This window comes from Macaca fascicularis, chromosome 18, assembly GCF_037993035.2.
Source record: "Macaca fascicularis isolate 582-1 chromosome 18, T2T-MFA8v1.1".
In the NCBI taxonomy this organism is placed as follows: domain Eukaryota; kingdom Metazoa; phylum Chordata; class Mammalia; order Primates; family Cercopithecidae; genus Macaca; species Macaca fascicularis.
Window position 1 is genome coordinate 42623481 of NC_088392.1, and position 26769 is coordinate 42650249.

General features: G+C 39.6%; 1 protein-coding gene and 1 long non-coding RNA gene across 3 annotated transcripts; one reads left to right on the forward strand and one right to left on the reverse strand.

Annotated features, from left to right (window-relative positions):
- The first annotated feature begins 248 nt into the window (after window positions 1–248).
- IER3IP1 (immediate early response 3 interacting protein 1) lies at window positions 249–22234 on the forward strand. Its single transcript, XM_045377726.2, has 3 exons — window positions 249–425; window positions 19324–19425; window positions 21040–22234. Exons 1-3 carry the CDS (start codon window positions 335–337, stop codon window positions 21093–21095), a joined length of 249 nt encoding a protein of 82 aa, XP_045233661.1. The 5' UTR covers window positions 249–334; the 3' UTR covers window positions 21096–22234.
- On the reverse strand, window positions 21371–26748 carry LOC135968240 (uncharacterized). Of its 2 annotated transcripts, XR_012427093.1 has the most exons (3): window positions 26608–26748; window positions 25296–25414; window positions 21371–22898 (listed from the first exon to the last, which is right to left on the reverse strand). It is a non-coding gene; the product is annotated as an uncharacterized lncRNA (long non-coding RNA). The 2 variants fall into 2 exon arrangements; XR_010582854.2 differs by lacking the exon at window positions 21371–22898 and having other exon boundaries at window positions 23272–25414.
- Window positions 26749–26769: the final 21 nt, after the last annotated feature.

Consider the following 26769-nt stretch of genomic DNA (forward strand, 5'->3'; position numbering starts at 1 on the left):
CAGACTCCATCTCAAAAAAAAAAAAAAAAAAAAAAAAAATTAATGGGATATTCTTCATCCTTGTTCCAGTTCCAAGTGTCTGAAAGCCGGTGTGTATTTTGCACCTGCAGCACCGGCCACACCAGAGCATTGATTGCACATCACCGCTCTAGACAAGCGGCAGGACTTGCAGACTTCAGCGAGGACGGTTCTTAACCAGATGGGGGCGGGGCTTCCCGGAGAGTTCGTCTTGGGCTTCATCGGCTTCCGTAGGAAGGCGCCAGCCTTGGAGGCGCCACGTCCCTTGCGGCGGCGGGAGAGAAATCGCTTGGACTTCGGGCGGCTCCGGACGGCCATGGCTTTTACCTTGTACTCACTGCTGCAGGCAGCCCTGCTCTGCGTCAACGCCATCGCCGTGCTGCACGAGGAGCGATTCCTCAAGAACAGTGAGTGGGGCCGCGGGGCGCGGGCTGGGGCGGCGGCGGAGTCCTGGGGGTGCGAACCCTAATGGGGCCGCGTGGGGGGACACCACTGGCCGGGACAGAAGAACAGCGGAAGGCTCGGCTCGGAGTGGAAGCCGAGTCTTTCCTCTCATCAGGTTTGGGCTCAGTAGCGGGAGAATATTCAACACACAGCCGCTGTGCAGGGCCCAGGGGGTTGGGGTGGAGGGATACGGAGGTCAGTAAGTGCTACTACATAAGTGCTTGTGATTACTTCGATTCAGTAATTTAATTGCAGTTTTCTGTGACTTTTTTATTTTTTATTTTTTATTTTTTTGAGACGGAGTCTCGTTCTGTTGTCCAGGCTGAAGTGAAGTGGCGCGGTCCTGTGACTACTTTCAATAGCCGAAAACCCAGGGTCTGAGTTTTGGGCTAAGAGTTGGGGGTGAGGGGCCGGGCGCGGTGGCTCACGCCTGTAATCCCAGAACTTTGGGAGGCCGAGGCCGGCGAATCATGATGTCAGGAGTTTGGGACCAGCCTGGCAACGTGGTAAAACCCCGTCTCTACTAAAAATACAAAGATTAGCCTTGCGTGGTGGTGAAAATACAAAAGTTAGCCGGGCGGGAGGCTGAGGCAGGAGAATCACTTAAAGCTGGGAAGTGGAGGTTGCAGTGAGCCGAGATCGCGCCATTGCACTCCAGCCTGGGCAATAGAGTGAGACTCCGTCTCAAAAAAACAAAACAAAACGAGTTGGGGGTGGAGGGGAAGGAGGCATGGCTCATTTTGGAGCATCAGTAGTTCACTCACTGATGAAAGGCAATAAGTGTTCCTGGGCTTTAGGAATTATAGGAAGGGAATGCGTTGGAGTTATCAGGACATTCAGCCACTCATGTTCCAAGAGAAGTTTATTCGGATAGCTTGTTGGGTGCATACAGTGTGCCAAAAACTGCTAGAATTTAGAAATTCAAAAATGAAAACACAAGTTATGCCTCCCAGGATCTCACGTTGTGTACCGAGTATGTCCGTTTGAATTACTGAAACGTAAAACCAGGAGCAAGACTGATTCATTTCATTGATTACTTCAGAAGATATTTATTGAGTGCAAAGTATGTGCCAGGCCCATTTATAGTAACTGAAGTTACAGCAGCTACTCTACCATTCTGATGGAAGTTAATCTAAATAAAAACTGAACAAGTGACAATAACAAGTATAGACAGTATTATGTAAGAAAGAGAAGTACAGGCAGATACTAACTTGTGTATCTGTGAAAGCTTCTTGGAGGAAGAGTGTCTAACCTTAAATCTGATACATGAGTAAACATTAACTCGGTGAAGGTGAAGGGTTGGGAGGAGTTGGAAGGGTGAGGAGAGCTTTAAGTGGTGTCGACCTGGTGTGAAAACTCTGAGGCAGGTGAGAAGAGGGTCTTAAGACAGCGACATGACCAGATTTGTGTTATTTGCAAGATCCTTCTGGCTACAATACGGAGGAAAGATTGGAAGGGAAAGCAGTGGATGTGGGAAGACCCATTCTTTTTTTTGGAGACAGAGTCTCATTCTGTCCCCCAGGCTGGAGTACAGTGGTGGGATCTCAGCTCACTGCATCCTCCACCTCCCAGGTTCAAGCGATTCTCCTGCCTCACCCTCCCGAGTGGCTGGGATTACAGGCATCTGTCACCACGCCTGGCTAATTTTTATATTTTTAGTAGAGACGGGTTTCACCATGTTGGTCAGGCTGGTCTCGAGCTCCTGACCTCGTGATCTGCCCACCTTGGCCTCCTAAGGAAGAGCCATTCTAAATAGGGCAAGTAGACACAAGTGGGTATAATAATAATAACTAGTACTTATGTAGCACTTACATGCAGGATCTGTATCAAGTGCTTTACATATATTAACTGGTGTAGCCTTCACAGCAACTCTATGAGATAGTTTCTGTTTTCATCCCCATTTTCCAGTGGGAAACTGGAAGCACAAAGAGAGTAGGTGGCCTTTCTAAGAACACACAGGTAGAAAGTAGAAAGTGGTGGAGCTAGGATTCAAACTTCATCTTGCAGAGTTCATCTGTTCACTGCTATACAGAAAAGTAGAAGGGATCAAGTTGGGGGTTGAATTGTGTCCCTCAAAAAGATGTGTTGAAGTCCCAACCGTTGATACCTATGAAGGCGACCTTGTTTGGAAACAGGATCTTTGCATATGTAATGAAGTTAAAATGAGATCATACTGGGTTAGGTTGGGCCCTAGATCCAATGACTGGTGCCCTTATAAGAAGAGAGAGATTTGGAGACACACAGATGCACACACAGAAGACCATGTGACAACTGAGGCAGAGATTGGAGTGATGCATGTATAAGACAAGGTATACCAAGGATTTCCAGCAACTACGGGATGTTAAGAGAGAGTCATGGATGAGATTATCGCTCAGAGCCCCCAAAGGAACCAACCCTGCTTATGCCTTGATTTCAGACTTTTAGCCTCCAAAATTGTGAGAAAATTTCTGTTAAGCCACCCAGTTTGTGCTGCTTTGTTATGGCAGCCCTAGGAATCTTATGTAGATCAGAAGATATTTTTAAAGTAGAGGCTGGGCATGGTGGTTCACGCCTAGCACTTTAGGAGGCCAAGGTGGGTGGATCACTTGAGGTCATGAGTTTGAGACCACCCTGTACAACATGGTGAAACCCTGTCTCTACTAAAAATACAGAAATTAGCAGGGTGTGGTGTTGGGCGCCTGTAATCCCAGCTACTTGGGAGGCTTAGGCAGGAGAATTACTTGCCTGGGAGGCAAAGGTTGCATTGAGCTGAGATCACGCCACTGCACTCCAACCTGGGTGACAGAGCAAGACTGTGTCTCAAAAAAAAAAAAAAAAAAAAAAAGGAAAAAAGTAGAAAAGGCAGAATTTACTGTTGGACTTTGGGAATAAGAGTGGATGAAGTCAAAGATCTCTTGGCCCTCTGGGTTAAGCCACTGAGTGAGGGTAGTACCTTTACTGAGTTAGACAGTATTAGAGGAAAATTTGGGGTGATAGTGCTAGGTAAGGAGGTAAAGATATCATGAAATAAATTTTAGTCCTGCTCAGTTTGAGATTTCTATGAGATATGCAAGTGGAGATGTAAAATAGCCAGTTGGATTTAAGTCCATAGAAGAGCAGCACAAATTAGGGTGGAGATTGAAATATGAATTTGTCAAGCATAGATAATAAATGAAGTCATATGAGAAGATTAAATTACCAAAGAAAAGAGTAGAGTACAAAAAGAATTGGTGCCCCAGACAGCCCTAGAATCTCCTCTAGTATTTAATGTTTAGGTAGAGATGGAAGAACTGACAGAAGAACTTGACAAATGAGCAAAACAGAGATGGAAAAACCTAGACGGTGGGACTTCACCAGAATCAGGGAGTGTTTGAAGAGATACTGCAACAGTGGGATGTTACTGAGAAGCTTAGTATAGTAGTCCCCCCTCATCTGTGGTTTGGCTTTCCACAGTTTCAGTTGTTGTCACCTGCCATCTGAAAGTACTAATTGGAAAATTGCAGAAATAAGCAATTCATGTTTTAAATTGCAACTGTTCTGAGTAGCCTGATGAAATCCTGTATCATGAGGACATGAATCTTCCCTTTGTCTAGCGTACGCACACCATATATGCTACCCACCCGTTAGTCACTTGGTTATCAGATGGAAAAAACATACTACTTATAGGGTTGGGTACTGTCTTCTGTTCCAGGCATCTACTGTGGAGTCTTGAAGTGTATCTCCAAGATTAAGGAGGGGACTACTGTAAGTTAAGGACTGAAAAGAGTCCTACTGATTCAGGGTAATTGAAGTCATTGGTGATTTTACAAGAGCAATTACAGCAGTGGGTAAAATCCAGATTGGAATGGGTTGGGAAATGAGTAGAAAGTTATAAAATGGAGACAGTAAGATTATCCAATGTTATCTTTAAATTGGAGGAAAAGAAGAAAAGATGGCTTGAAGGGATATGGGGATGTGTTTTACGGTGGTGGTTTTGTTTGTTTTTAGAGCTTGAGGTATCTCAGCAGTGACAATGAAAACTAGCCCTGTCTCTTCAACAAGTCAGCTCTATGAAGAGAGTGGAGGAGGGATGATCAGTGAGGCATATAAACACAGTGTTTTCTAAGAAAGACCAAAAAAGAAGGCCCAGCACAGTGGCTTAAGCCTGTAATCCCAGCACATTGGGAGGCTGAGGTGGGCGGATCACTTGAGGTCAGGGGTTCAAGGCCAGCCTGGCCAACATGGAGAAACCCCGTCTCTACTAAAAATACAAAAAAATTAGCTGGGAATGGTGGTACGTGCCTGTAATCCCAGCTACTGGGGAGGCTGAGGCAGGAGAATTGCTTGAACCCAGGAGACAGTGGTTGGAATGAGCTGAGATCCCACTGCCGCACTACAGCCTGGATGACGGAGTGAGACCCTGTCTCAAAAAAAAAAAAAAAAAACAGAAAAAAACAGAGAGAGAGAGAGAGATGTCAATCTGCTAAATCTCAGAACAGTAAGAGTCTCTGTCATTTGAGCCACAGCCTGCTCTCGCAGCCTCCACAAAAAAAAGCAAAAGGAAGGAAATCATAAAGATTACAGTGAAAGTTAATGAAATACATAGTAGAAAAATATTAGAATTAAGAAAACCAAAAGCTGATTCCTTGACAAAATTGACAAGTCTTTAGCTAGACTGACTAGACTCAATTGGGAAATCCGAATAGACCTATAACATATAAAGAGATATAATTAATAATTTAAAAGCTCACAAAGTCAAGCCTTCAACGTTGCATTCAACCAAACATTTAAAGAAGACTTAATACCAATTTCTCACAAACTCTTCCAAAAGATAGAGGGGATAGAACACTTTTCAATTCATGCCATGAAGTCAGTATTAACCTAATATGAAAACCAGACAGAGACATCACAAGAAAAGAGACTGTAGACCTATATCTCTTTTGAATATAGCTGCAAAAATTCTCAACGAAATACTGGCAGACTAAATCTAGCAGCCTATAAAAGGAATTATATACGATGAACAAGTGGGATTTGATTTATCTTGGGAGTACAGGGTTGGTTTAACATTTGAAAATCAGTTATGTAATACATGATATTAATAAAAATCGTACAGTCATCACAAAAGATGCAGAAAGGCATTTGACAAAATTCAGTACCCTTTCATGATTAAAAAAAAAAAAAATGACAAACTAGCAATAGGAGCGAACTTTCTTAATCTGATAAGGGGCATGTAATGGGGATTCTAACCAGGGCAGTTAGACAAGAAAAAAGACATCCAGATTATGAGGTTGAAAAAATAAAACTGTTGATGACATAATTTTGTATATATAGAAAATCCTAAAGAGTCCACTACAAGGCTATTAAGACAAATGAATGAATTTAATAAGATTGCAGAACGTAGGAACACTGTGTAAAATCAATTGTTTTTCTGTGCACAATGAACAATTGTAAATGAAGTTAAGGAGATAATTTTATTTACAACATTAAGGATTAAATAGGAATAAGTTTAACAGAAGTGCAAGTTTCATGGTATGAGAACTATCAGGCATTGTTGAAAGAAAGAAGATTAAAGATCTTTTTAAAGATAGAGACTTCCCATGTTCACAGATCAGAATACTTAATATTTTTAAGATGACAGTACTTAATATTGATTTATAGGTTTAATGTGGTGTCTCAAAATCCCAGTTAGCTTTTTTGAAGAAACTGATGAGTTGATTCTAGAAGAAATGCAAGGAATCCAGAATAGTCAAGACAATCTTGAAAGAGAAAAACAAAATTGGAGTTGTGCTTTCCAATTTTAAAACTTACTGCAAAGGTCCAGTAATCAAAACAGGATGATACTGGCAGAAGGGTAGACATAGATCAATGAAATAGAATTTAAAGTCCATTTAAAAATCCTTACATTTGTATCAATTGATTTTCAATAATGGTGCCAAATAACCTTTTCAACAAATAGTTATTTAACAACTGAATAGCCATATAAAAAAAAAGTAAAGTTGGACTCCTACCTCACACCATCTTCAAAAATTAACTCATAATCATAGACTTACAAACTGTAAGATAAAAAGCTATACAACTCTTAGAAGAACATACAGACAAAAAACTATGTGACTTTTTGTTGGCTAAAACCATCTCAGATACAACACCAGAAGCACAAGTGCCAAAGAAAAATAGATAAATTGGATTTCATCAAAATTTTAAAAATTTCATGCTTTAAAAGACAACCACAGACTGGGATAAAATATTTGCAACTCATATATCTGATGAGTGACTTCTATCCATAATATATAAAGAACTATTGGAACTAAATAATAAAAGATAAATAACCCAATTAAAACATTTATGAAGGAACTGAATAGAATTTTTTTCCAAAGAACATAAGCAAATGATCAATAAGCACATGAATAGATGGTCAGCATTATTAATCATTAGAGAAGTGCAAACTGAAACCATAATGAGATACCATTTATTATTATGGCTATAATAAAAAGGTTAAATAATAACAAGTGTGGGTGAGGTTGTGAAGAAGTTGGAACTGTCATATATTGTTAAAGAGAATGTAAAATGGTTACATTCTCTTTAATGTAAAATGGTTCAGCCACTTCGGGAAACAGTCTGGCTGTTCTTCAAAATGTTAAACATAGTTACAGTATGACACAGTGATTCTACTCCTAGGTGTACCAAGAGTATCGAAAACAAACATGGAATGTTCAAAATAGCATTGTTCATAATAGCCAAAAAATGGAAACAACCCACATGTCCATCAGCTGATGAATAGATGACTAGCTGTGGTATATCCATAATGTAGAATACTATTTGGCAAAAAAAGTAACGAAGTATTATTACATGCCACAATATGGATGAACTTTGAATCATTATAGAAAGTGAAAGAAGCTAGTCATAAAAGACCACATATCATATGATACTGTTTATAAGAAAGATCACATAGCATATGATACTCTTTATGTTAGGCAATTTTATGTAGACAGAAAGTAGATTAGTGGTTGCTTGGTGCTGGAGGGCCTGATGGGGTGGGAAGTGGTTGTCAGTGTGTACAGGGTTTCTTTTGGGGTGGTAAAAGTATTCTAAAATTGAATGTGGTGATAGTTGCAGAACTCTGAGTGTACTTCAAATCATTGGATTATATGTATGAATTGTAAGGTGTGTGAAATACATCTCCAAAAAGCTGGGAGTCTTTGTTTTTTGAATTATACATTCTTACCTGAAAATAGGAAGCTTTGATAAGGTTATAGAACTGTGAACTCTTATACTCTGCTGATGGAAGTATAAGTTGGTACAACCACTTTGAAAAACATTTTGGCAGAAGTAACTAAAGCTCATCCTATACATCTTCTGTGATCCTACAGTTTCACTCTTACACAAATGCTCATAAATATGTGCACCAAAAGACATGTATGAGAATGTTCATAGCAGCATAATCGCAATGAAAACTAGAAATGGTAGAATGACTAAATTGTATTCATATAATGGAATGCGCATAACAATGAAAAAGAATGAATTGTGGTCCTGCAAAGCAATATGGATGACTCTGACACAATTTGAGCAAAGGCAGACACAAAAGAATATATATTGGATAATTCCTTTACATAAAGTTTAAAAATGGACATAACTAATCTATAGTGCTATCTTCCTTCATGGTTTTGAAATCTAATGAGCTTTTAATACTCACTAATGCTACAGGCTGAATAATGTTCATTTCATATTGTTAGTTATATTTAATAACCAAGTCTTTGATTATACTACCCTTAGGTGAAACTTAAGGGATTTTTTTTTTTTTTTGTCTTTTTTATTTTTTTCTTTTGAGATGGAGTCTCACTTTGTGACCCAGGCTGGAGTGCAGTGGCGTGATCTCTGCTCACTGCAACCTCTGCCTCCCGGGTTCAAGCAGTTCTGCCTCAGCCTCCTGAGTAGCTGGGATTACAGGCACCCACCACCACGCCTAACTAAAAAAATTTTTTTTTTTGAGGTGGAATCTCGCTGTGTTGCCCAGACTGAAGTGCAGTAGCACGATCCCGGCTCACTGCAACCTCCCCCTCACAGGTTCAAGTGATTCTTCTGCTTCAGCCTCCTGAGTAGCTGGGACTACAGGTGCTACCACCACCACGCCTGGCTCATTTTTGTATTTTTAGTAGAGACCGTGTTTCACCATGTTGGCCAGGCTGGTCTCGAACTTCTGACCTCAGGTGATCCACCCGCCTCAGCCTCCCAAAGTGCTGGGATTACAGGTGTGAGCCACCATGCCCAACTGGGATATGTTTTAGAACACCTGCAATGTGTCCAACATTGTTTCAGACATTTTGGGTTTATAAGAGAAATACTTGGTTCTTGCCTTCAAGGAATGTAATTTATTTAAATAAACTATATGAGCTAATTGGAGAATAAGAAGTGACAGTTAACTTCACATTATTGATTGGGGTTAATATAAAATATACTGTAATTCCATTCTGTCTCCACAGCTAATTTAGGAAAGCATAGATTGTATGTCTGTAGCATCTCAGATTTTGTAGAATGATCTCAGTTTTGTATATTTAAAGCCATTCTTCCAATAAACCAGTAATTCTCACTTGAAAGTTTATTTCACAGTTATTAAAAGAGCATTTAAAAAATATAATGGCCAAACCCTACTGTAGATCTGTATTCAAATTTTAAAAGTGAAGTTCAGTAGTATGTATTTTCCAAAATTTCTGCAGGTGATTGAGATTTGTGCCCCTACATTAAAAACTCCTGGTACAGGGGGCCAGGTGCATTGGCTCATGCCTGTAATCCCAGCACTTTGGGAGGCTGAGGCGGGCAGATCATCTGAGGTCAGGAGTTCGAGACCAGCCTGGCCAACATGGTGAAACCCTGTCTCTACTAAAAGTAAAAAAATTAGCCAGGTGTGGTGACGCTCCGCCTGTAATCCCAGCTGCTTGGAAGGCTGAGGCAAGAGAATGGCTTGAGCCCAGGAGACAGAGGTTGCAGTGAGCTGACACTGCACCACTGCACTCCAGCCTGGGTGACAGAGTGAAACGCCGTCTCAAAAAAAAAACAAAAAACAAAACAAAAAAAAACTACTGCTAGAAACTGTTAGAATGGCCCAGATATATTAATACTTTGCCCTCTAGAACTTTGTCTTCCACACTTTGTCTTCTCTACAGAGGTAGCATATAAATATTTTGCCTGAGCATGTATTTTGAATGTGATCCCCAAACTAAGGGAAAACACTACATTGGCTCGTCTAAGTGAATAAGCTGTTGTTTAAAAATATCTAAATATGTATTAAAATAGAAGTTTAAAATATTTTAAATACTTATTAAATATTGTTTATATAGGTGCTTTCTTATTGCCTAGGTTTTTTATTTTATGTGTTTTTAATTTGGGTTTTTAGATAAGCAAGCATAGATTTTTGTAGCAAACTCCTTACTGGTCATCCTGCCTCCAGTTTCTCTTCTCAGGTGAAGCTGAGCCTGTTCTTCAATGGTTTGAAATTTTTCAGTTCTTCAGTATCTGTAGCCTTCACTATAAACTTCAACACTCTCATGTGATTTCAAGCCTACCATAAGGTGCCCCTTCCTCCTTCTCCTTCTCTTTTATCCTTCCCCAGTATTTGTCCTATGTACCATTTTTACCACTGCTGAGCCTTTACTCATTGTGACCTTTACTTAACCCTTTTAAGTGGCTAACTTCTCAGCCTGTCAATTAAGACCTACCTCTGGCATTGCCCTTTCCCTCACACCGTCTGTGACCCATCTCCATGGGTCATAGCATCACTGTAGTTTCTTTTCTGTCTCCTCCAGCAGACTGAGAGGGATTCTCTTATCTTTACAGTTCTGTCAATGAATATTTTCTAAATAATTAAATAACTTTACCGTTTTCATAGTCTTGCAATTCCTGATGCAAGGGATGACAGTAATACAGGGAATATGTTGTTTCTTCCAGTGTTCCACAATGATGTTAATTTTCTTTTAGTACAAGAAAAAAAAAATGCCACATAGTGAAGTGGATTTTGATACCTGCAAAAAATTGTTCACTAGAGTTTTTGTTTGCTTTATCCAGTATCAATTTGACAGTCTAGTACTAGGTATACGTTATGAATACCACAATAGAAACATCCCTCACATAAATCAGTGTATTAGTCAGCTCAGGCTGCCATAACAAAACACTATAGACTGGGTAGCTTAAACAATTTTCTCACAGTTCTGGAGCCTGGAAGTCCAGGATCAGGGTACTGGCATGGCTTGGTTCTGGTGAGGGCCCTCTTTCTGGCTTGCAGACGGCCAGGCTTCAGGCCATAGCAAACAGTTAAAATACCACACGCTATTACTTGATTCAGGGTTTATTAATAAATGATGCCTCCAGACCAGTATATTATTTTAGATTTTAAAATAGTGAGTGAGCTATTGTTGAATTTTAAAAAGCGTTTGTTGAATTTTATCAGGGATTAAATGGAAATTATATAGAACTAAGAAAAAGTAGTATACCAGATAATTTACTTCTGCATGTATCTTTTTTTAGTTTTTTTCTCTGATACAGAGTCTTGTTCTGTCACCCAGGCTGGAGTGCAGTGGCGCTATCTCAGTTCACTGCAACCTCCATCTCCTAGGTTCAAGCAATTCTCATGCCTCAGCCTTCCAGGTAGCTGAGATTACAGGCACACGCTACCATGCCCAGATAATTTTTGTAGTTTTTGTAGAGGTGGTTTTTTGCCATGTTGGCCAGGCTGGTCTTGAACTTCTGGCCTCAAGTGATCTGCCCACCTTGGCCTCCCTAAGTGCTGAGATTACAGGCGTGAGCCATCACACCCGGCCACCATTGATCTTTTTGATAAAGGTCATTTTCAAAAACTTATATTAGCAGAGTTCTTTGTGTAGTTTATTAGGCACTTTCATGTTTATGATAGCATTTGATCACATGTAAACTTGGTGACATTGACAAAGAAAATCACTTTCATTTTCTTTTATAGATATGGAAATTGATCTCAGAGAGGCTGAGATCTGCTCAGGGTCAGTGAGCTCTCAAAACTGTTACTAATACTTTTTCTTCAAAATATGTGTGCCGAGAGTTTTTGGCTGAGCCTGGATGGATTGCCATTTTGTGTGTGACTTTTTTGAAGTCTGGACAGCAGAAGAACATGTTTGGTGGTTGCAGTCAGTAACTTTTTCTATTCAACTGTATTTCTGAAATTAAGGCAGCAAGTACTGCCAGCTGGTCTTATCATTTATTCTCTGCCAGGCCCTCTAGCTGTGGAAGTGATAAGAAAACCAGATAATTAAATCTCTCTTTTTTTTTTTTGGAAAGAGGGTCTCTGTCACCCAGGCTGGTGTGCAGTAGCATGATCACAGCTCACTGCAGCCTTGGCCTCCCAGGCACAAGCAATGCTCCCACCTCAGCCTCCTGAGTAGCTGGGACTACAGGAGCATAACGCCACACCCGGCTAACTTTTTTACTTTTTGTCAGGCTGGTCTCAAACTCCTGGGCTCAAGCAGTCTTCCCACCTCAACTTCCCAAAGTGCTGGAATTGTAGGTGTGAACCACTACACCTGGCCAAATCTTTCTCTTAAAAACAAAAACAAAGAAAAGAAAAACAGCAATGCTCCTTAAAACTGTGGCTGGAAAACAACTGAGACTCCCTATGTAGCAGTTGGAGGGTAAACTATTTGTTCTAGTAAAAGAATCCCTGGCCCCTGATCTTTTACTTGTCACATTTGTATTCGTATGTGGAATATTTAGACTAATGACTTACTGTCTCCATCCGGAAATTCTCCATCCATTTTTTTTTTCATTCTGGTGGCATAAGAGTAGAGACTGGGCTGCAATTAACTGAGAACTTACTATATGTTTAAATTACTTCAGTGGTGATGCTTTAATTATGTTAATTCCAGTATTGTAGAGTTTTATCTTGTTTTGTTGAAGAGCAAATTTTTTTTTTTCTGGGAGTCACTCATCTCACATGTAAAAAAATATGTTTAAGCAATTTTTTGGAACGGATTTAAAAGAAAAACGATTGCTGGGAAGTATGGTTTCCAATAAAAACTGAGTGCATAATCCATATAGTACTTAAGACAAATCCTTTTTGCCATATGTGAAATTGGATGGAAAGGATTGATAATTTAACCGATGATACATTTTAAAACAAGTAAAGAAAATGAAACTATCAATACCATGTAAAGATGGTTTTAAAACACAATTTTGAATAACATGATGCCACAGAACTCATCCCAGCCCTCAGGATGTTCATGCTGTGGGGAGGAAGACCTAGTTGCAGAGGGCTTTCTTTTTAAATTTTTTTATCAAAGCAATATGTGTATGGCTTTCAAAGTCAAAAAGCTCGTCAGTTTATAAAGAAAGAAGCCATTTGCCTCATTCCTCCTTGACCTGAGCCCCACTCCTTAGAAGCAGACTATTGACTTATGCTATGGAAGGGTTTCACACAATTATACCACCAGCAGCACACTCAGGCTTGAGTGAGCACAAGCATACTAGTCCTCCCTTATTTACAGTTTCGCTTTCCACAGTTTCAGTTACACGCAGTCAATCACAGTCTGAAAATACTGAAATGGGAAATTCCAGAAATAAGTAATTTATACATTTTAAATTGTGGGCTGTTATGAGTAGCATGATGAAGTCTTGCACCATCCTGTTCCATTCCACCTGGGATGTGAGTTACTCATTTGTCCAGCGTCTCCGTGCTGTGTATGCTGCCTGCCTCAGCTACCTGTCACTTAGCAGTCATCTTGGTTATCAGAGTAAATGTTGTAATATCACAGTGCTTATGTTCAAGTAACCCTTATTTTACTTAATACTGACCCTAAGGTATAAGAGCGGTGATGTTGGCATATTGTTATAATTACTCTATTTTATTATTGGTTACTGTTGTTGATCTCTTACTAGGCCTAATTTATAAATTAAACTTTACCAGAGGTGTGTATATATAGGAAAAAATATATAGTATATTTAGGGTTTGGTACTATCTGTGGGTTCAGGCATCCCCTGGGGATCTTGGAATATATGCCCCATAGATAAGGGGGGATTACTGTACACATACTTCTCTTCCATCTCTCCCTTCTCCAACCAATTATTGGTTATATCAGCATTCCATGTTTACTATTACTATGAATGTTGCTCATAGCCGAATGGTAAAAAAAATGACTTTTATTCTTACAGTTGATTTGTGATTTAGTTATAGAATTCTAGATTGAAACTAATTTTTCTGCAGTTTTGAAGACATTGTACCTTTTAATTTCTCATTCATTGGGCTGTTTTCTGATTGAACCCTTTTGGCTAAAAAGGCTCATGTTCTTCAGTTTGGGGATATTTTATCTTAATATTTCTTCAATAATTGCTTATTTTTTCTTGTCTCTTTTTGGAACTGATCATTTTGACAGATTTATACTCCAATTTTCTTTTTTCTTTAATTGTGTTTGGTAGGTTTTCTTAATTTCATCTTGCAACCACTTTTTTTGAACTTTTAATCCTAATGTAGCAATAGCTGCTTGATCCCTGGATGGGATCTGTTCTTATGGTATTCTGTTTTTGTTTCATAGCTACAATGGCTTTTATCTAAGGATGTTCATTTAAAAAATGTATTTTTCTACTTCTTGCATCTTCTCTTCCTTAGAGTCTCCATTTCTGTTTGATATGTCTTTCCATATTAAGAATTGTTCTTTCTTGACTATTCGTTTAATTGTAAGGGACTGAGAAGCTCTTTGGAAGTTCCATGTGTGTGGTCAGGGCTTGTTTACTGGTGGGTCTCAGTATTAAGTGAATGAAGAAATTGGCTATTTCATTGAGGTGAGGCCCCCAAATGTCAGTATTGGGAGGAAGTCTTTCTTCCTGGACAACTGGCCAATTTCCAGAGTAATTTTCCTAATAGGTCTGTGGCCTGGGGGTTGGGGACCCCTACATTACTCTCACGGACCTATTAGGAACTGGGCCACTCAGCAGGAGGTGAGTGGCAGGCGAATGAGCTAAGCTTCTTCTGTATTTACAGCCATGCCCCATGGCTCACATTAGTGCCATCACCACCACCCCCCAGCCCCTGTCTGTGGAAAAACTGTCTTCCACGAAACCGGTCCCTGGTGCCACAAAGGCTGGGGACCGCTGGAGTAATTAACTGCAAATAGGAATACTTGGAGGGGTGTGGTAGGATATAAAACTAGAATGTCAGTTTAAGGAGTTTGGTTCTTATTATGCCTTAGTCTGCTTCTAAGGAATGGGGCTCAGGTCAAGGAGGAATGAGGCAAATGGCTTCTTTCTTTCTTTATAAACTGACGAGCTTTTTGACTTTGAAAGCCATACACATATTGCTTTGACAAAAGTAAACAAATTTAAAAAGAAAGCCCTCTGCAATTAGGTCTTCCTCCCCTCAGGCACTAATAGGACTAGTGCCTGAGCTCTGCCTCCTGTTAGGTCAATGGTGGCATTAGATTCTTACAGGAACATGAACCCTGTTGTGAACTGTGCATGCGAGGGATCTAATGTTGTGTACTCCTTGGAAGAATCTAATGCCTGATGATCTATCAGTATCTCCCATCATCCCCAGATGGGGCCGTCTAGTTGCAGGAAAACCAACTCAGGGCTCCCACTGATTCTACATTATGGTGAGTTGTATAATTATTACAGTATGTATTACAATGTAATGATAATAGAAATAAAGTTCACAATAAATACAATATTCTGGAATCATCCTGAAACCACCACCACCCCCCAGCCCGTCTGTGGAAAAACTGTCTTCCACGAAACCGGTCCCTGGTGCCACAAAGGTTGGGGACTGCTGGAGTAATTGACTGCGAATAGGAATACTTGGAGGGGTGTGGTAGGATATAAAACTAGAATGTCAGTTTAAGGAGTCTGGTTCTTATTCAGTAGGCAATGGGAATCAAGGTAGCAAGATATAAACCTTTAAGGAAGAAAACTCACAAGGGTTGAGATATCAAGATTACAGGGGTATCTATTAAAAGAGTCTTGCAAGAGATAGCAAAGGCTGTGATAGTGACAACTGTGATGGTAGTTGTACTATGGTAATTCAAAAAAGAACAAAACCCCTGTGGACCGGAAGGACTATAAGCAGAACCTGAGCTAGGTTCTGTGAAGAGTGAGTAGGAGTCAACAACAACCCTGTTGTAAACTTGAATTTTAAATTAGTTTTTTACCACAACATATCTCAGTGACAAAAAAAGCAAACAACCATTATTTAGCATTTTATTTCAACCGAATGAAAGTTGATTAAAAGTGAAATCTTATTTCCTGATATTTGAGTCTTTCAGGTACATATATTCTAAAAAACTGTTCTCTTCAAGTTTAAGGGTTAGCATGTCAGGAATTAATTAAGCCCTGTAGTCATACGAGATAGGGAAAATTGGACCTGAAATGAGGACAAGAAAAGGACAAATTGCAGAAATGAGAACATGTAAGTCTTCAAAAGAATGTGTCGCACAATATAAAAAGAATTAGTGCATAAGGGTAAAGAAGTAATGATTTGTAGTATCATAGGAAAATGACAAAAGAATGTAAAAGACTCACTTATAGAGAATAAGAGGGGTAGTGGGCTAAATTCCTCAACTCAAAACTAAATGAAGAGGAATGATAAGGAAAAAGGTAAAAAAAAGATATGTCCTGCTGGTAGGATAGAGCATGTTTTGGAAGCCTAACCAAGCTATTACAGGTTTGGATCATAATCCCACAAGTCCTGGATGCCATAATTCCTAATGTCTCAAATCCCAAAAGATTAAAATCCTGAATGTTGAAATTTTGAAAGCTGAATTTTGGGGAAGGGATTAGTGTGTTTTAGGAGTATAAACAGGACAGTTATATCAGGTTAGGTGCATCATGTTAGGCGGAACTATTACCATGTTCTTGTCTTTATTTGCATTTGGTGGGAAATTCAGGTGAGTGGATTGGCTACCAGATGCTGCAGTGGTAAAAACTTAAGTTTAAAAATGCATCATTTGCCTGTGTTAGCATTCCTTCCTTCCAGCTGATGGCATTCCAGGAGCTTTTAATGAGTTGAACCCACATTTGCCTGAAGAAGCCAGCGAAGTTACTGACTGGTTCAAAAATAGTTATGTGCATAGTAGGGTAAGAAGACACTGATGCAGCAGTATTGCTTTTGATCACCAGTGTTGTTTCCACCAAATTTGTGATCTCTATATAAGTGGATGTGAAATGGATTTCTGGGTACCCAAAACAACATAGAAGCATGGCACAGAGGATGGGAACTTTTATTTATTTTTTATTTTATTTATTTATTTAATTTATTTTTTGAGATGGAGTTTCGCTCGTTGCCCAGGCTAGAGTGCAATGGCGTGATCTTGGCTCACTGCAACCTCCACCTCCCGGGTTCAAGCAATTCTCCTGCCTCAGCCTCCTGAGTAGCTGGGATTACAGCCATGCCCCACCAAGCCCAGCTAATTTTGTATTTTTAGTAGAGACGGGGTTGCTCCATGTTGGCCAGGCTAGTCTTGAACTCCCGACCTCAGGTGATCCACCCGCCTCAGCCTCCCAAAGAGCTGGCATTAGAGGTGTGAGTCACCGCGCCCGGCTGATGATGGGAACTTTTAATAGGGAAAGCTCATGTTGATGTATATCACACCATAGAATAATTTCAAAAAGAGCAATGCCACCTAGAAAATGAATGTGAACATTTTGTCTGAGGAGAGCCATGTCCTAAAAGAAAAAAAAGCAGCTATTCATTGTGATGCAGGACATCAAAATATAATTAATGATGGAGAAAGCCAACCAGCCCTTAAGGAGTATCTCCATGCAATTGCCCATAATCTATCCCTGTAATAACACATTATCATATGTCGATTTTTTTCAGCTCTTTTCTTTTTCAGTTGTTTTCACTATTTTCAATTGGCAGCATGATTTTTTACAATTCCCAATGCTATGTATTTCATCTTTACATCATTTGCAATACTGGAGGTATAAACTGTGCAGAGACTTTTAGAGAGTTCTAATTTGTTTTATGCATTCTTTGCAAATTTGACTGCAAAAGTACATTACCACAGTATTGACTTTGTGTTTAGGCATTGTGCATGTATGTAAAAACGTTGAAACTTCCTCAGTAAATGAAGAAAGGTTCTTTCTGTATATCTGTCTGCATTAGTGAAAAATAAAATTTCTTGTTATCTCGGCTCTTTGGGCAATTGCATATGCAGTGGTTACCTACTGTAGTTTTTGATTGATCTGTCAAAAGACTTAGGTTGTTTGTCATGGTATTTCAGATGACCACAGTTATAAAGCCAGGTGAACACACTTACCAACCATAGTGATAATGTGTTTATACATTTCCTTTTTCATCTCTTTGTGAATATGGTTCACCTCATGGCTGTTACACCTGTGTGACTGTCATTAGTATACCTTAGTGCTGCAAAAATATATATATGCTGTCATTGCCTATTTTTTTGTGTAAAGTGGTCTTTGAAGTGTTCTGTTGTGTTTTTATGTTTCTCAAATGACACATTTGCCTCTTTAAAAATTTGTTTTTAAACTCTGTTGCCCAAGCTGGAGTGCAGTACCATGATCATGGCTCACCACAGCCTCAACCTTCCCCAGGTTCAGGTGATCCTCTCAGCTCAGCCTCCTGAGTAGCTGGGACTACAGGCGCACACCATCACACCCAGCTAATTTTTGTAGTTTTAGTAGAGACAGGGTTTCGCCATGTTACCCCGGCTGGTCTCGAACTTCTGGGCTCAAGCGATCCACCTGCCTTGGCCTCCCAAAGTGCTGGAATTATAGGTGTGAGTCACCATGCCCAGCCCCCAAATTCTTTAAAAGATAACTCCCCTTTTAAAAATATGAATGAGGGCTGGGTGCTGTGACTCACGCCTGTAATCCAGGAGGCCAAGGTGGGTGGATCACTTGAGCCCAGGAGTTCAAGACCAGCCTGGGTAACATGATGAAATCCCGTTTGTATTAAAAACACAAAAATTAGCCGGGTGTGGTGGTGTGCACCTATGGTCCCAGCTACTCGGGAGGCCGAGGTGGGAGGATCACCTGAACTTGGGGAGGTCGAGGCTGCAGTAAGCCATGATTACACCACTGTACTCCAGGCTGGGCGACTCCAGCAGGGTGACAGAGTGAAACCTTGTCTCAAATGAAAAAGAAAGAAAGAAATATTTAGGCTGAATGCAGTGGCTTGTATTTGTAATCCCAGCTCTTTGGGGGGCTTAGGTGGAGGATAACTTGAGATTAGCCTAGGCAGCAAAGTGAGACCCTGTCTCTATATTATTGTAATTTTTTAAAAAGAATCTAAAAAATTATTCTTCCTAGAATTACATTTTTGAGATTTTGATGTTTCTTGTCATTTTTGGGATTTTAGATGTCAGGGTTTTGATCTTTTGGATTTTCAAGATTTGGTATTATGGTGTTTGAGATTTGTGTATTTTGGTATTATGATCAACTCCCACTTTACCAGGTTTACTTTAAAAGTTTCCCCAAGTCATGTAGACAGTGATTCTCAGCTACAGCATTTTTATACTAATGATCGTGATGGGTTTTGTAAATTCTGAATTGAGCTAATTATAATAATTATATAGTTTGACAGTATGCTTTGGTTTTCAGTTGTGACTTGAGAAGTATTTTATATGGTATTTTTAACAAGGAGAAAAAAACAGTTACAAAGATCATCTTCACTAAACTAAATGCCATGGAATAATTTAGATTGTAGTTTATTTTATAAAATCAAAGTGTACATGAAGTGAAGCGAGGGTGTTGCTGCTATCAAAAGTTAAAAAGAAAACAAATATTTAACTCACTATTGTTTTAACTTTTCTTAAAAGTCATATGACTTTATACTTTGTCTTTAACAAGGTCTCAAACTAATCTTTTAGAAGATGACTAGTAAGGGAGCAAGGCAAGTGTGTAATAACTTTTAACACAGCTAATCTTTACATTATACAGTTGGCTGGGGAACAGACCAGGGAGTTGATGGATTCGGAGAAGAGCCGGGAATTAAATCGCAACTAATGAACCTTATTCGATCTGTAAGAACCGTGATGAGAGGTAAGAAGAAAAGCCAATAGAGCACTCTTAAGTTTTAATGTTGTGGTTTAAGTAGCAAAGGTTCTAAATGTGAATATCACATATGCCATTCGTAGTGGGAATTTTTTTTCTCTTTTAACATGGCTTTAATGTCCATCAGTGACAGACTGGATTGAGAAAATGTGGCACATATACACCATGGAATACTATGCAGCCATAAAAAAGGATGAGTTTGTGTCCTTTGTAGGGACATGGATGCAGCTGGAAACCATCAATCTCAGCAAAGTATCGCAAGAACAGAAAACCAAATACTGCATGTTCTCACTCATAGGTGGGAATTGAACAATGAGATCACTTGGACACAGGAGGGGAAGCATCATACACCGGGTCCTAGTGTGGGGACGGGGTAGGGGGGAGGGATAGCATTAGGAGATATACCTAATGTAAATGACGAGTTAATGGGTGTAGCACACCAACATGGCACATGTGTACATATGTAACAAACCTGCACGTTGTGCACATGTACCCTAGAACTTAAAGTATAAAAAAAAAAAAAAAAAGTTAAATAAAACAAAACAAAACAAAAAGAAAGTTCCTGTTTTTTTTTTCTTTCTTTCTTAGTTTGCTTCTTACTTCAATTTAAGCCAGTTGGTACAAATAGAATGCATAGTATAATCTGTATTATCTGTTTGTGTGTTACCTGTCAGAGCTAAAAGACAAAATTATATTCTTGCCTTTTGGAAACTGTTGCTTCCAAGTTGTAAAATCATATACAGTATTGGGAGATTTTCAAGAGAAAGCTGGGCACGTTGGTTTACTCCTGTAATCCCAGCACTTTGGGATGCCAAGGCAGGCAGATCACCTGGGGTCAGGAGTTCGAGACCAGCCTGGCCAACATGGTGAAACCCTGTCTCTACTAAAAATACAAAATTAGCCGGTGGTGCATACCTGTAAGCCTAGCTATTCAGGAGGATGAGACAGGATGATGGCCTGAACCCAGAAGGTGGAGGGTGCAATGAGCTGAGATTGTGCCACGCCACTGCACTCCAGCCTGGGAGACAGAGCAAAACTCTGTCTCAAAAAAAAAAAAAAAAATAAGAGATCTAGTATCTGTCATTCTACTGGAAAATATTTTTGAGCAATTCAAGAAAAAAAGAGTTCAAAAGCCTTTTATTCAAAATCGTTAAAATTAGGACCTCTTGTCCCTTTAATCACAACCTTGGATACAATGGTAAGTAAGTTCATTTTTAATGTAGTAAAATGACACTACAGAATCTTCTTTGCACTGTATTTCTAATCTCAATTGTCAGTGACAACCCTGTGGGTCTACTTCTGCCTGGCTCCAATGCACTTGTGTTCCTGGGGTTGCACCGGGAGTATCCACAGATGTTTCACATTGATCTAGCTGTTCCAGTGCAACCCTTACTCCCAGTTATACAAGCTCTCTTAATAAATTAAGTTTTGGATCTAATGATCCAATGTGTTTTAGAATGTTTCTTTGTTATAACTATTTACAACATGATTATGATGACATATTGTTAGATATTTCTATCCTTCCTGGAGGCTAATAATTATTTTCTAGTTTTTTCTCTGTTTTTTCTCTATAGTAACAAACTTTTTTTTTTCTCTTTGCAGTGCCATTGATAATAGTAAACTCAATTGCAATTGTGTTACTTTTATTATTTGGATGAATATCAGTGGAGGAAATGGAGACTCAGAAGAAGACATGCCAGTAGAAGTTATTACTTCGGTCATTATTGGAATATTTATATCTTAGCTGGCCGACCTTGCACTTGTCAAAAATGTAAAACTGAAAATAAAACCAGAGTTTCTATTTATCTGGTTTTTTTTTTTAATGTTGCACTTGTAGTTTCATTACAAAAAGATCAGATCATGAGAGGTAGTAACTCTCCAGGACTGGAATATCTGATTGCTCACTGTTAATAGTAGTTCATGCTGTGATGAGATTGTTAAAAGGGTGCAAGACTGTTGCTTCTCTTTTTTTTAGATATTTTTCTATCTCTCACTTCTCAGGGATGAATTTTTTTTTTCAAAGTTTTGAAGTTCCTTGCAACTTAGCCATGATGTGAATGGTTATCCCTAGATAAAATTTAAAGGATTTTTAAAAAGCAATTACTGCACATAAAATGAAAAATAGGTAATTTGAATAATTTTATTTTAAGCTCCTTGGTTAATTATTTTGTCTATTGTCTTAGCTATAAGTTCAAATTTATACATACTATTGAGTATTAATATTCTCTGATTTCAGGGAGAATTCTGTCAGTCACAGGATGATTATGTTTTTGTTTAACATTCTTTCCATGCATCTGTTATTTTATTAATTGGCCTGAATGATGAGACCAGACCAGTGTTTACAGATTTTCATTGTCAGAAAAATCTATAAGTCTGCCCTTTTTACAATGATGATTAAAAAAAAAAAAAGCATAAATATTAGCCTGCAAGAGCAGTCCTAAACAATCACAATTAAACTGTACTACCCAAGAAAACTGTTTATTGTGAAGCATTTACCTTCAAAAAAATCATTACATTTCTGTTTCTTGGTGGAGTAGCACATTGTGGAGTGTGATTCTTAATTCTTCATTAAGTTTATCAATAGGACATTCATGCTGGATAGGTTGTCTTTTGTTTTTATGTCTCAGACCATTTTGTGAGGTTGTTTGCCCATCTCATAATACAGATTTATGCAGAAAGGTTGAAATTATGTAAATGGTTTTTATGGAAGTTAATCAGTTACAATATTTTAAAGGGGTAGAATGGCATCTTTGTTTATAGGAGAACATTTGTAAATAAAGTTGAATTTCTAAGTCAAGCACTTGTTTTTGTACCTTAGTATAAACCTTTCAGTGTTAACTGCATTAATCTCCATTTTGTGTGAACACCTCTTATTATGTTCTTTGCTGTAAAATTACTGAGTATAGAGTTAATGAAAGTAAATATTTACATCTTTTTTTTTTTCTTCTTTGGCGAATTAACTGAATTGCTGACATACATCCAGAAGACCCACGAGCACCTTTTATTTCATGACTTAAGTTACTTCTAAAACTATGAAGCAGGTATTAAGTACCTTTTGACCTTTCCTGAGTTAGAGATGGATGATCTTTGGACTGTAGGCTTGCAGCTAGTCCAAGGAATGTACCATGGATTCTTAGTTGATTACTTGGCTCGTGTGAATGACTAATTTGGTACTTAGAGGCCATGTTCTTTTAGCCTTACAAAGAACTCATGCATGAGTTCAAGTCTGAGCTACTGAAAAGATTCAAAAGAAGCAGTTACTTGAGGGCAGGCCCATTTCCCCATATGGTATGAGCAGTACAAAATTTTTTAAAAAGAAAGACCTTGATCTGATGTTATTTTTCATGTAAGACATTACAGCATACCTTCATCTTAATTCAGTGTTGGGATGTTGTTCAAATATTCCATCAGGGAGCAGTCACAGAAGGACCAGGATCAAAGTGTTCTGTAACCAAGTAGTTCTGAGGAAAGTGAAGCAATGAACATCAAAATATGGCATATCTGGAGGCCACTTCCTAATTCCAGTTTGTGGCTAAAGAAGGGTCTGTAAGCTTTCACAGGTCAGCCTTGGTTTCCCCAGAGCAGTTGTGATTCAGTAAACAGTGTGTTATTTTAATAGACAATGACTTAAGTGCCTGTTGGCCTGCCCACGTCCTCCCCTTTATCTATTATCAGGATTAACGATTTGTGATCATTCTGGACTCCAAATACCAATTATGTTTATAGTCCTTATGTATTCTGGCCCTGTGTTTGCATGCCTCTGAACTGTGCGAAGGTTCTTGCCTCTAGTCTGTAGATATTAACCAAATTCATACCCTAGTCGCTAATCAAGTACAGTGGTTTTCAAACTTTTATTGTTAACGGCAGAACCAGATTTTCAAAGGAATTCTGACACAACTAACATTCCAGTATCTAAAACAGATGAGAGTAGTTCCATTTGTTTGTTTTTAGTTGAAGTAGGGCTGGGATTCAAAGGCTCACTATTCAGCCTCCACTGCACTCTTGTCAAGCTTCCCAAGGCATTTCCATAAAACCCTAAATTTTCAAAAATATAGCTAAAAAGTATCTTATAAAAACCCCTGCTTTAGCCATAAAAAAGAATTAGATAATAACTTCTGTGGGAACATGGATGGAGCTGGAAGCCATCATCCTTAACAAACTAATGTAGGAACAGAAAACCAAATACCGCATGTTCTCACTTATAAGTGGAAGCTAAATGATAAGACCTTGTGGACATAAGGAGGGGGACAACAGACACTGGGGGCTATCTGAGGGTGGAGGGTGGGAAAGAGTGCCAGAAAAAAGTAACTATTGGGTACTGGGCTTAGTACCTGGATAACAAAATAATCTACCAAACCCCCATGACACAAGTTTACCTATTTAACAAACTTGTACATGTACCACTAAATCTAAAAGTTAAAAAAGTAAAAATACAAAAAAATAAAATCCCTGCTTTAGGGAGGTTGAAGGGGGTGAGGGATAAAGAAGCTACATATTGAGTACAATGTACAGTAGTCCAGTGATGGGTGCACTAAAATTTCAGACTTTACACCACTATACAATTCATCCATGTAACCAGAAACCACTTGTACCCCTAAAGCTATTGAAATAAAAAGCTAGATGAGTTCTCCCACCTTTCTCTCCCCACCAAAATCCTTGCTTTAGATACAATAAAAGTAGGCAATCTGATCTGTGTTCTATATGTGTTAGATGTGTATTACTGGTGAAATAACAAGAGAAAGCAAGATATTTGACCAGTAAAAAGACTAGGAGGCAAGATATATCTAATATATCAAGCAAACCTTTTGCCATGTGACTGAAAGCAAATACACTTCCTAAGACTTCAGTAGTTTTTGGTTATCCTATCTGTAAAATTGGTCAATAACCTTCAGAACAGAAGTCTGGTCCAGATTATCTCTATATATCTTTTCCAGATCACTAATCTTTGAATCCAGTTGTGCTTCAACCAAAGAGATGTTCTCCTGAAAATGTTTTTTATTAAGTAAATCACTTTCTCATTTATTAGTTTCTAAGTTATTACCAATGTAACGTTTTGAGGCTGGGCACGGTGGCTCATGCCTGTAATGCCAGCGCTTTGGGAGGCCGAGGCGGGAGGATCACTTGAGGTCAGGAGTTTGAGAACAGCCTGGCCAACATGGCAAAACCCCGTCTCTATTAAAAGAACAAAAGTTAGCCGGGTGTGGTGGCACATGTCTGTGATTCCAGCTACTCAGGAGGCTGAGGCATGAGAATCGCTTGAACCTGGGAGAAGGAGGTTGCAGTGAGCTGAGATTGTGCCACTGCACTCCAGCCTGGGCTGCACAGTGAGACTCCGTCTCAAAACAACAAAAATAACATTTGATACCAATCAGAATGGAATTCTTTTTTGTTAAGATTTCTCTTGGCCCCTGATTGTTCATTAGATGTCAAATATTGTGAAAACATTTGATGCAAGGACCTGGGTCACAGTGAGCAATGTCCAAGGGTATCAATGATAAGTTTTTCCTACTGTTTTTGTTCCAGTTCAGATACTGCTTTATGTCTTCACTCCTTTGGGTTTTTTGCCCCCCTTTTTTTTCTGAATCCAGCCCCTCCCTTTGGAGGGCTGAATTTCTTCTTTACTTATCTTGCCTTTCATCAAGTAGATCCATATGGAGAGATGAAAGCCATTAGTCCTATCCCATGATTCCACATAATGTGAATGAGGCCAGGCATTGGTGCTCGTGCCTGTAGTCCCAGCACTTTGGGAGACTGAGGTGGAAGAATTGCTTTAACCCAGGAGTTTGAGACCAGCCTGGGCCACATGTGGGACCCCACCTTGTCTACAAAAATCAAAATTAGCCAGTTGTGGTGTGCACCTGTGGTCCCAGCTGTCTGGGGAGGCTGAAGCAGGAGGATCCTTTGAGCCTGGGAAGTCGTGGCTGCAGTGAGCCATGATTACACCACTGCACTCCATTCTGGGTGACAGAGAGAGGCCCTGTCTCAAAAAAAAAAGAAAAGAAAAGAAAAAAAAGACACTATCAGTCACACTACCCAATTGCCCAGTCTTGAAGCCTGATAATTGATGCCTTCTCCCTAACCCCAATCTAATCTGTCACCAGTTTCTGTTTTGCCTCTTATGAATTTATCCTCTTTGCTTTGTTTCCACACATTCTAATTAAAGTATCTCTCTTGTAGCCTTGCAGTGGGACTCTTACGTGGTCTCACCCATTCTGGCATCTCTCCTATCCATACTGCAGGCAGAGGAAGCATTTAGAAAAATACATTTCTTATATTACCCACTTAAAATCCTTTGGTGATGTCTTAATCTGGTCAAAGACAGCTAGCTCATAAGGGGAAACTAGAACCAAATCCTTTTTCCTTCAACCAACTAGGCCTCACACAAAACTTAAACTTAGCCAATATGAGTAAGACAAAAAAACTTCAGATTCAGCGGGGAGAAAAAGCAAATGGCTCCTAGTCCAAGGGACAGAATGGGTTACAGCTCTTAACAGGGCTGGCTGCAGCCTTGGGTAGTGGGGGTGTTAGATTGTGGCATACGGGTGGCATATATAGGTCCCCAGTCAAGGACAGAGCAGTGGTTTTATCAAGGGGTATAACCCTAGTATAAGGTGTAACCCGAGTATCCTACTATGTCAAGAGGGCTCCAGAAAGTTGTTCAGTCACTTTCATAGTGAGTGCATAAGAGTGACCTTTCTGTACTCTATTATTCAGGTCCACATAACTACTTGCATCAAGAGGAGACAAGTAGAGACCCCCACGAGTGTGGCAGCGGGGTAGGGAGGGAGGTGGTTCTGGGTGTACCAAGATAGAGCTCCCGTGGAACAGGAAGGCACGGCCCGTAGTGGCTCTAACCGGGAGAGAGGCAGGGTGGGAAGGCTGACTAAAGTTTAGGGATGGCTGAAGCGGGAAAGGAGGGACGTCGCTGCCTCAGGGAGTAAAGGAGAAAGCAAGAGATGCCAGGTGCTATTCAAGTAGCTAAGGGGGAAATGGCGACTTCGGAGATCGGGTGGTCTAGTAAAGTATGACTTCTTAGTTAAACCTCGAGAGTGGACAACTAGTGGAGGAAGGGAGGGTGAAGGCAAAGAACACTACTCAGTAACACTCGGTTCAACAGTGGTGCTGTGGACTGTAAAACAGCTACCGAAGAAAGGCAGGGGATTATTTTACCTCGTGCATCCCGGCCTAGGAGTCCGCGCCCTTGGGAAAGCAGGTCTCTAGAAGGGCCTAGCTTTCCGTCACCGGCGTTGCAGACGGAGAACTACTCGACGCGGTAGCTGTACGGCTCGGCGGAAACCTCGGGCGAAGGGTGGGGCGAAGCCGCGAAAGGTG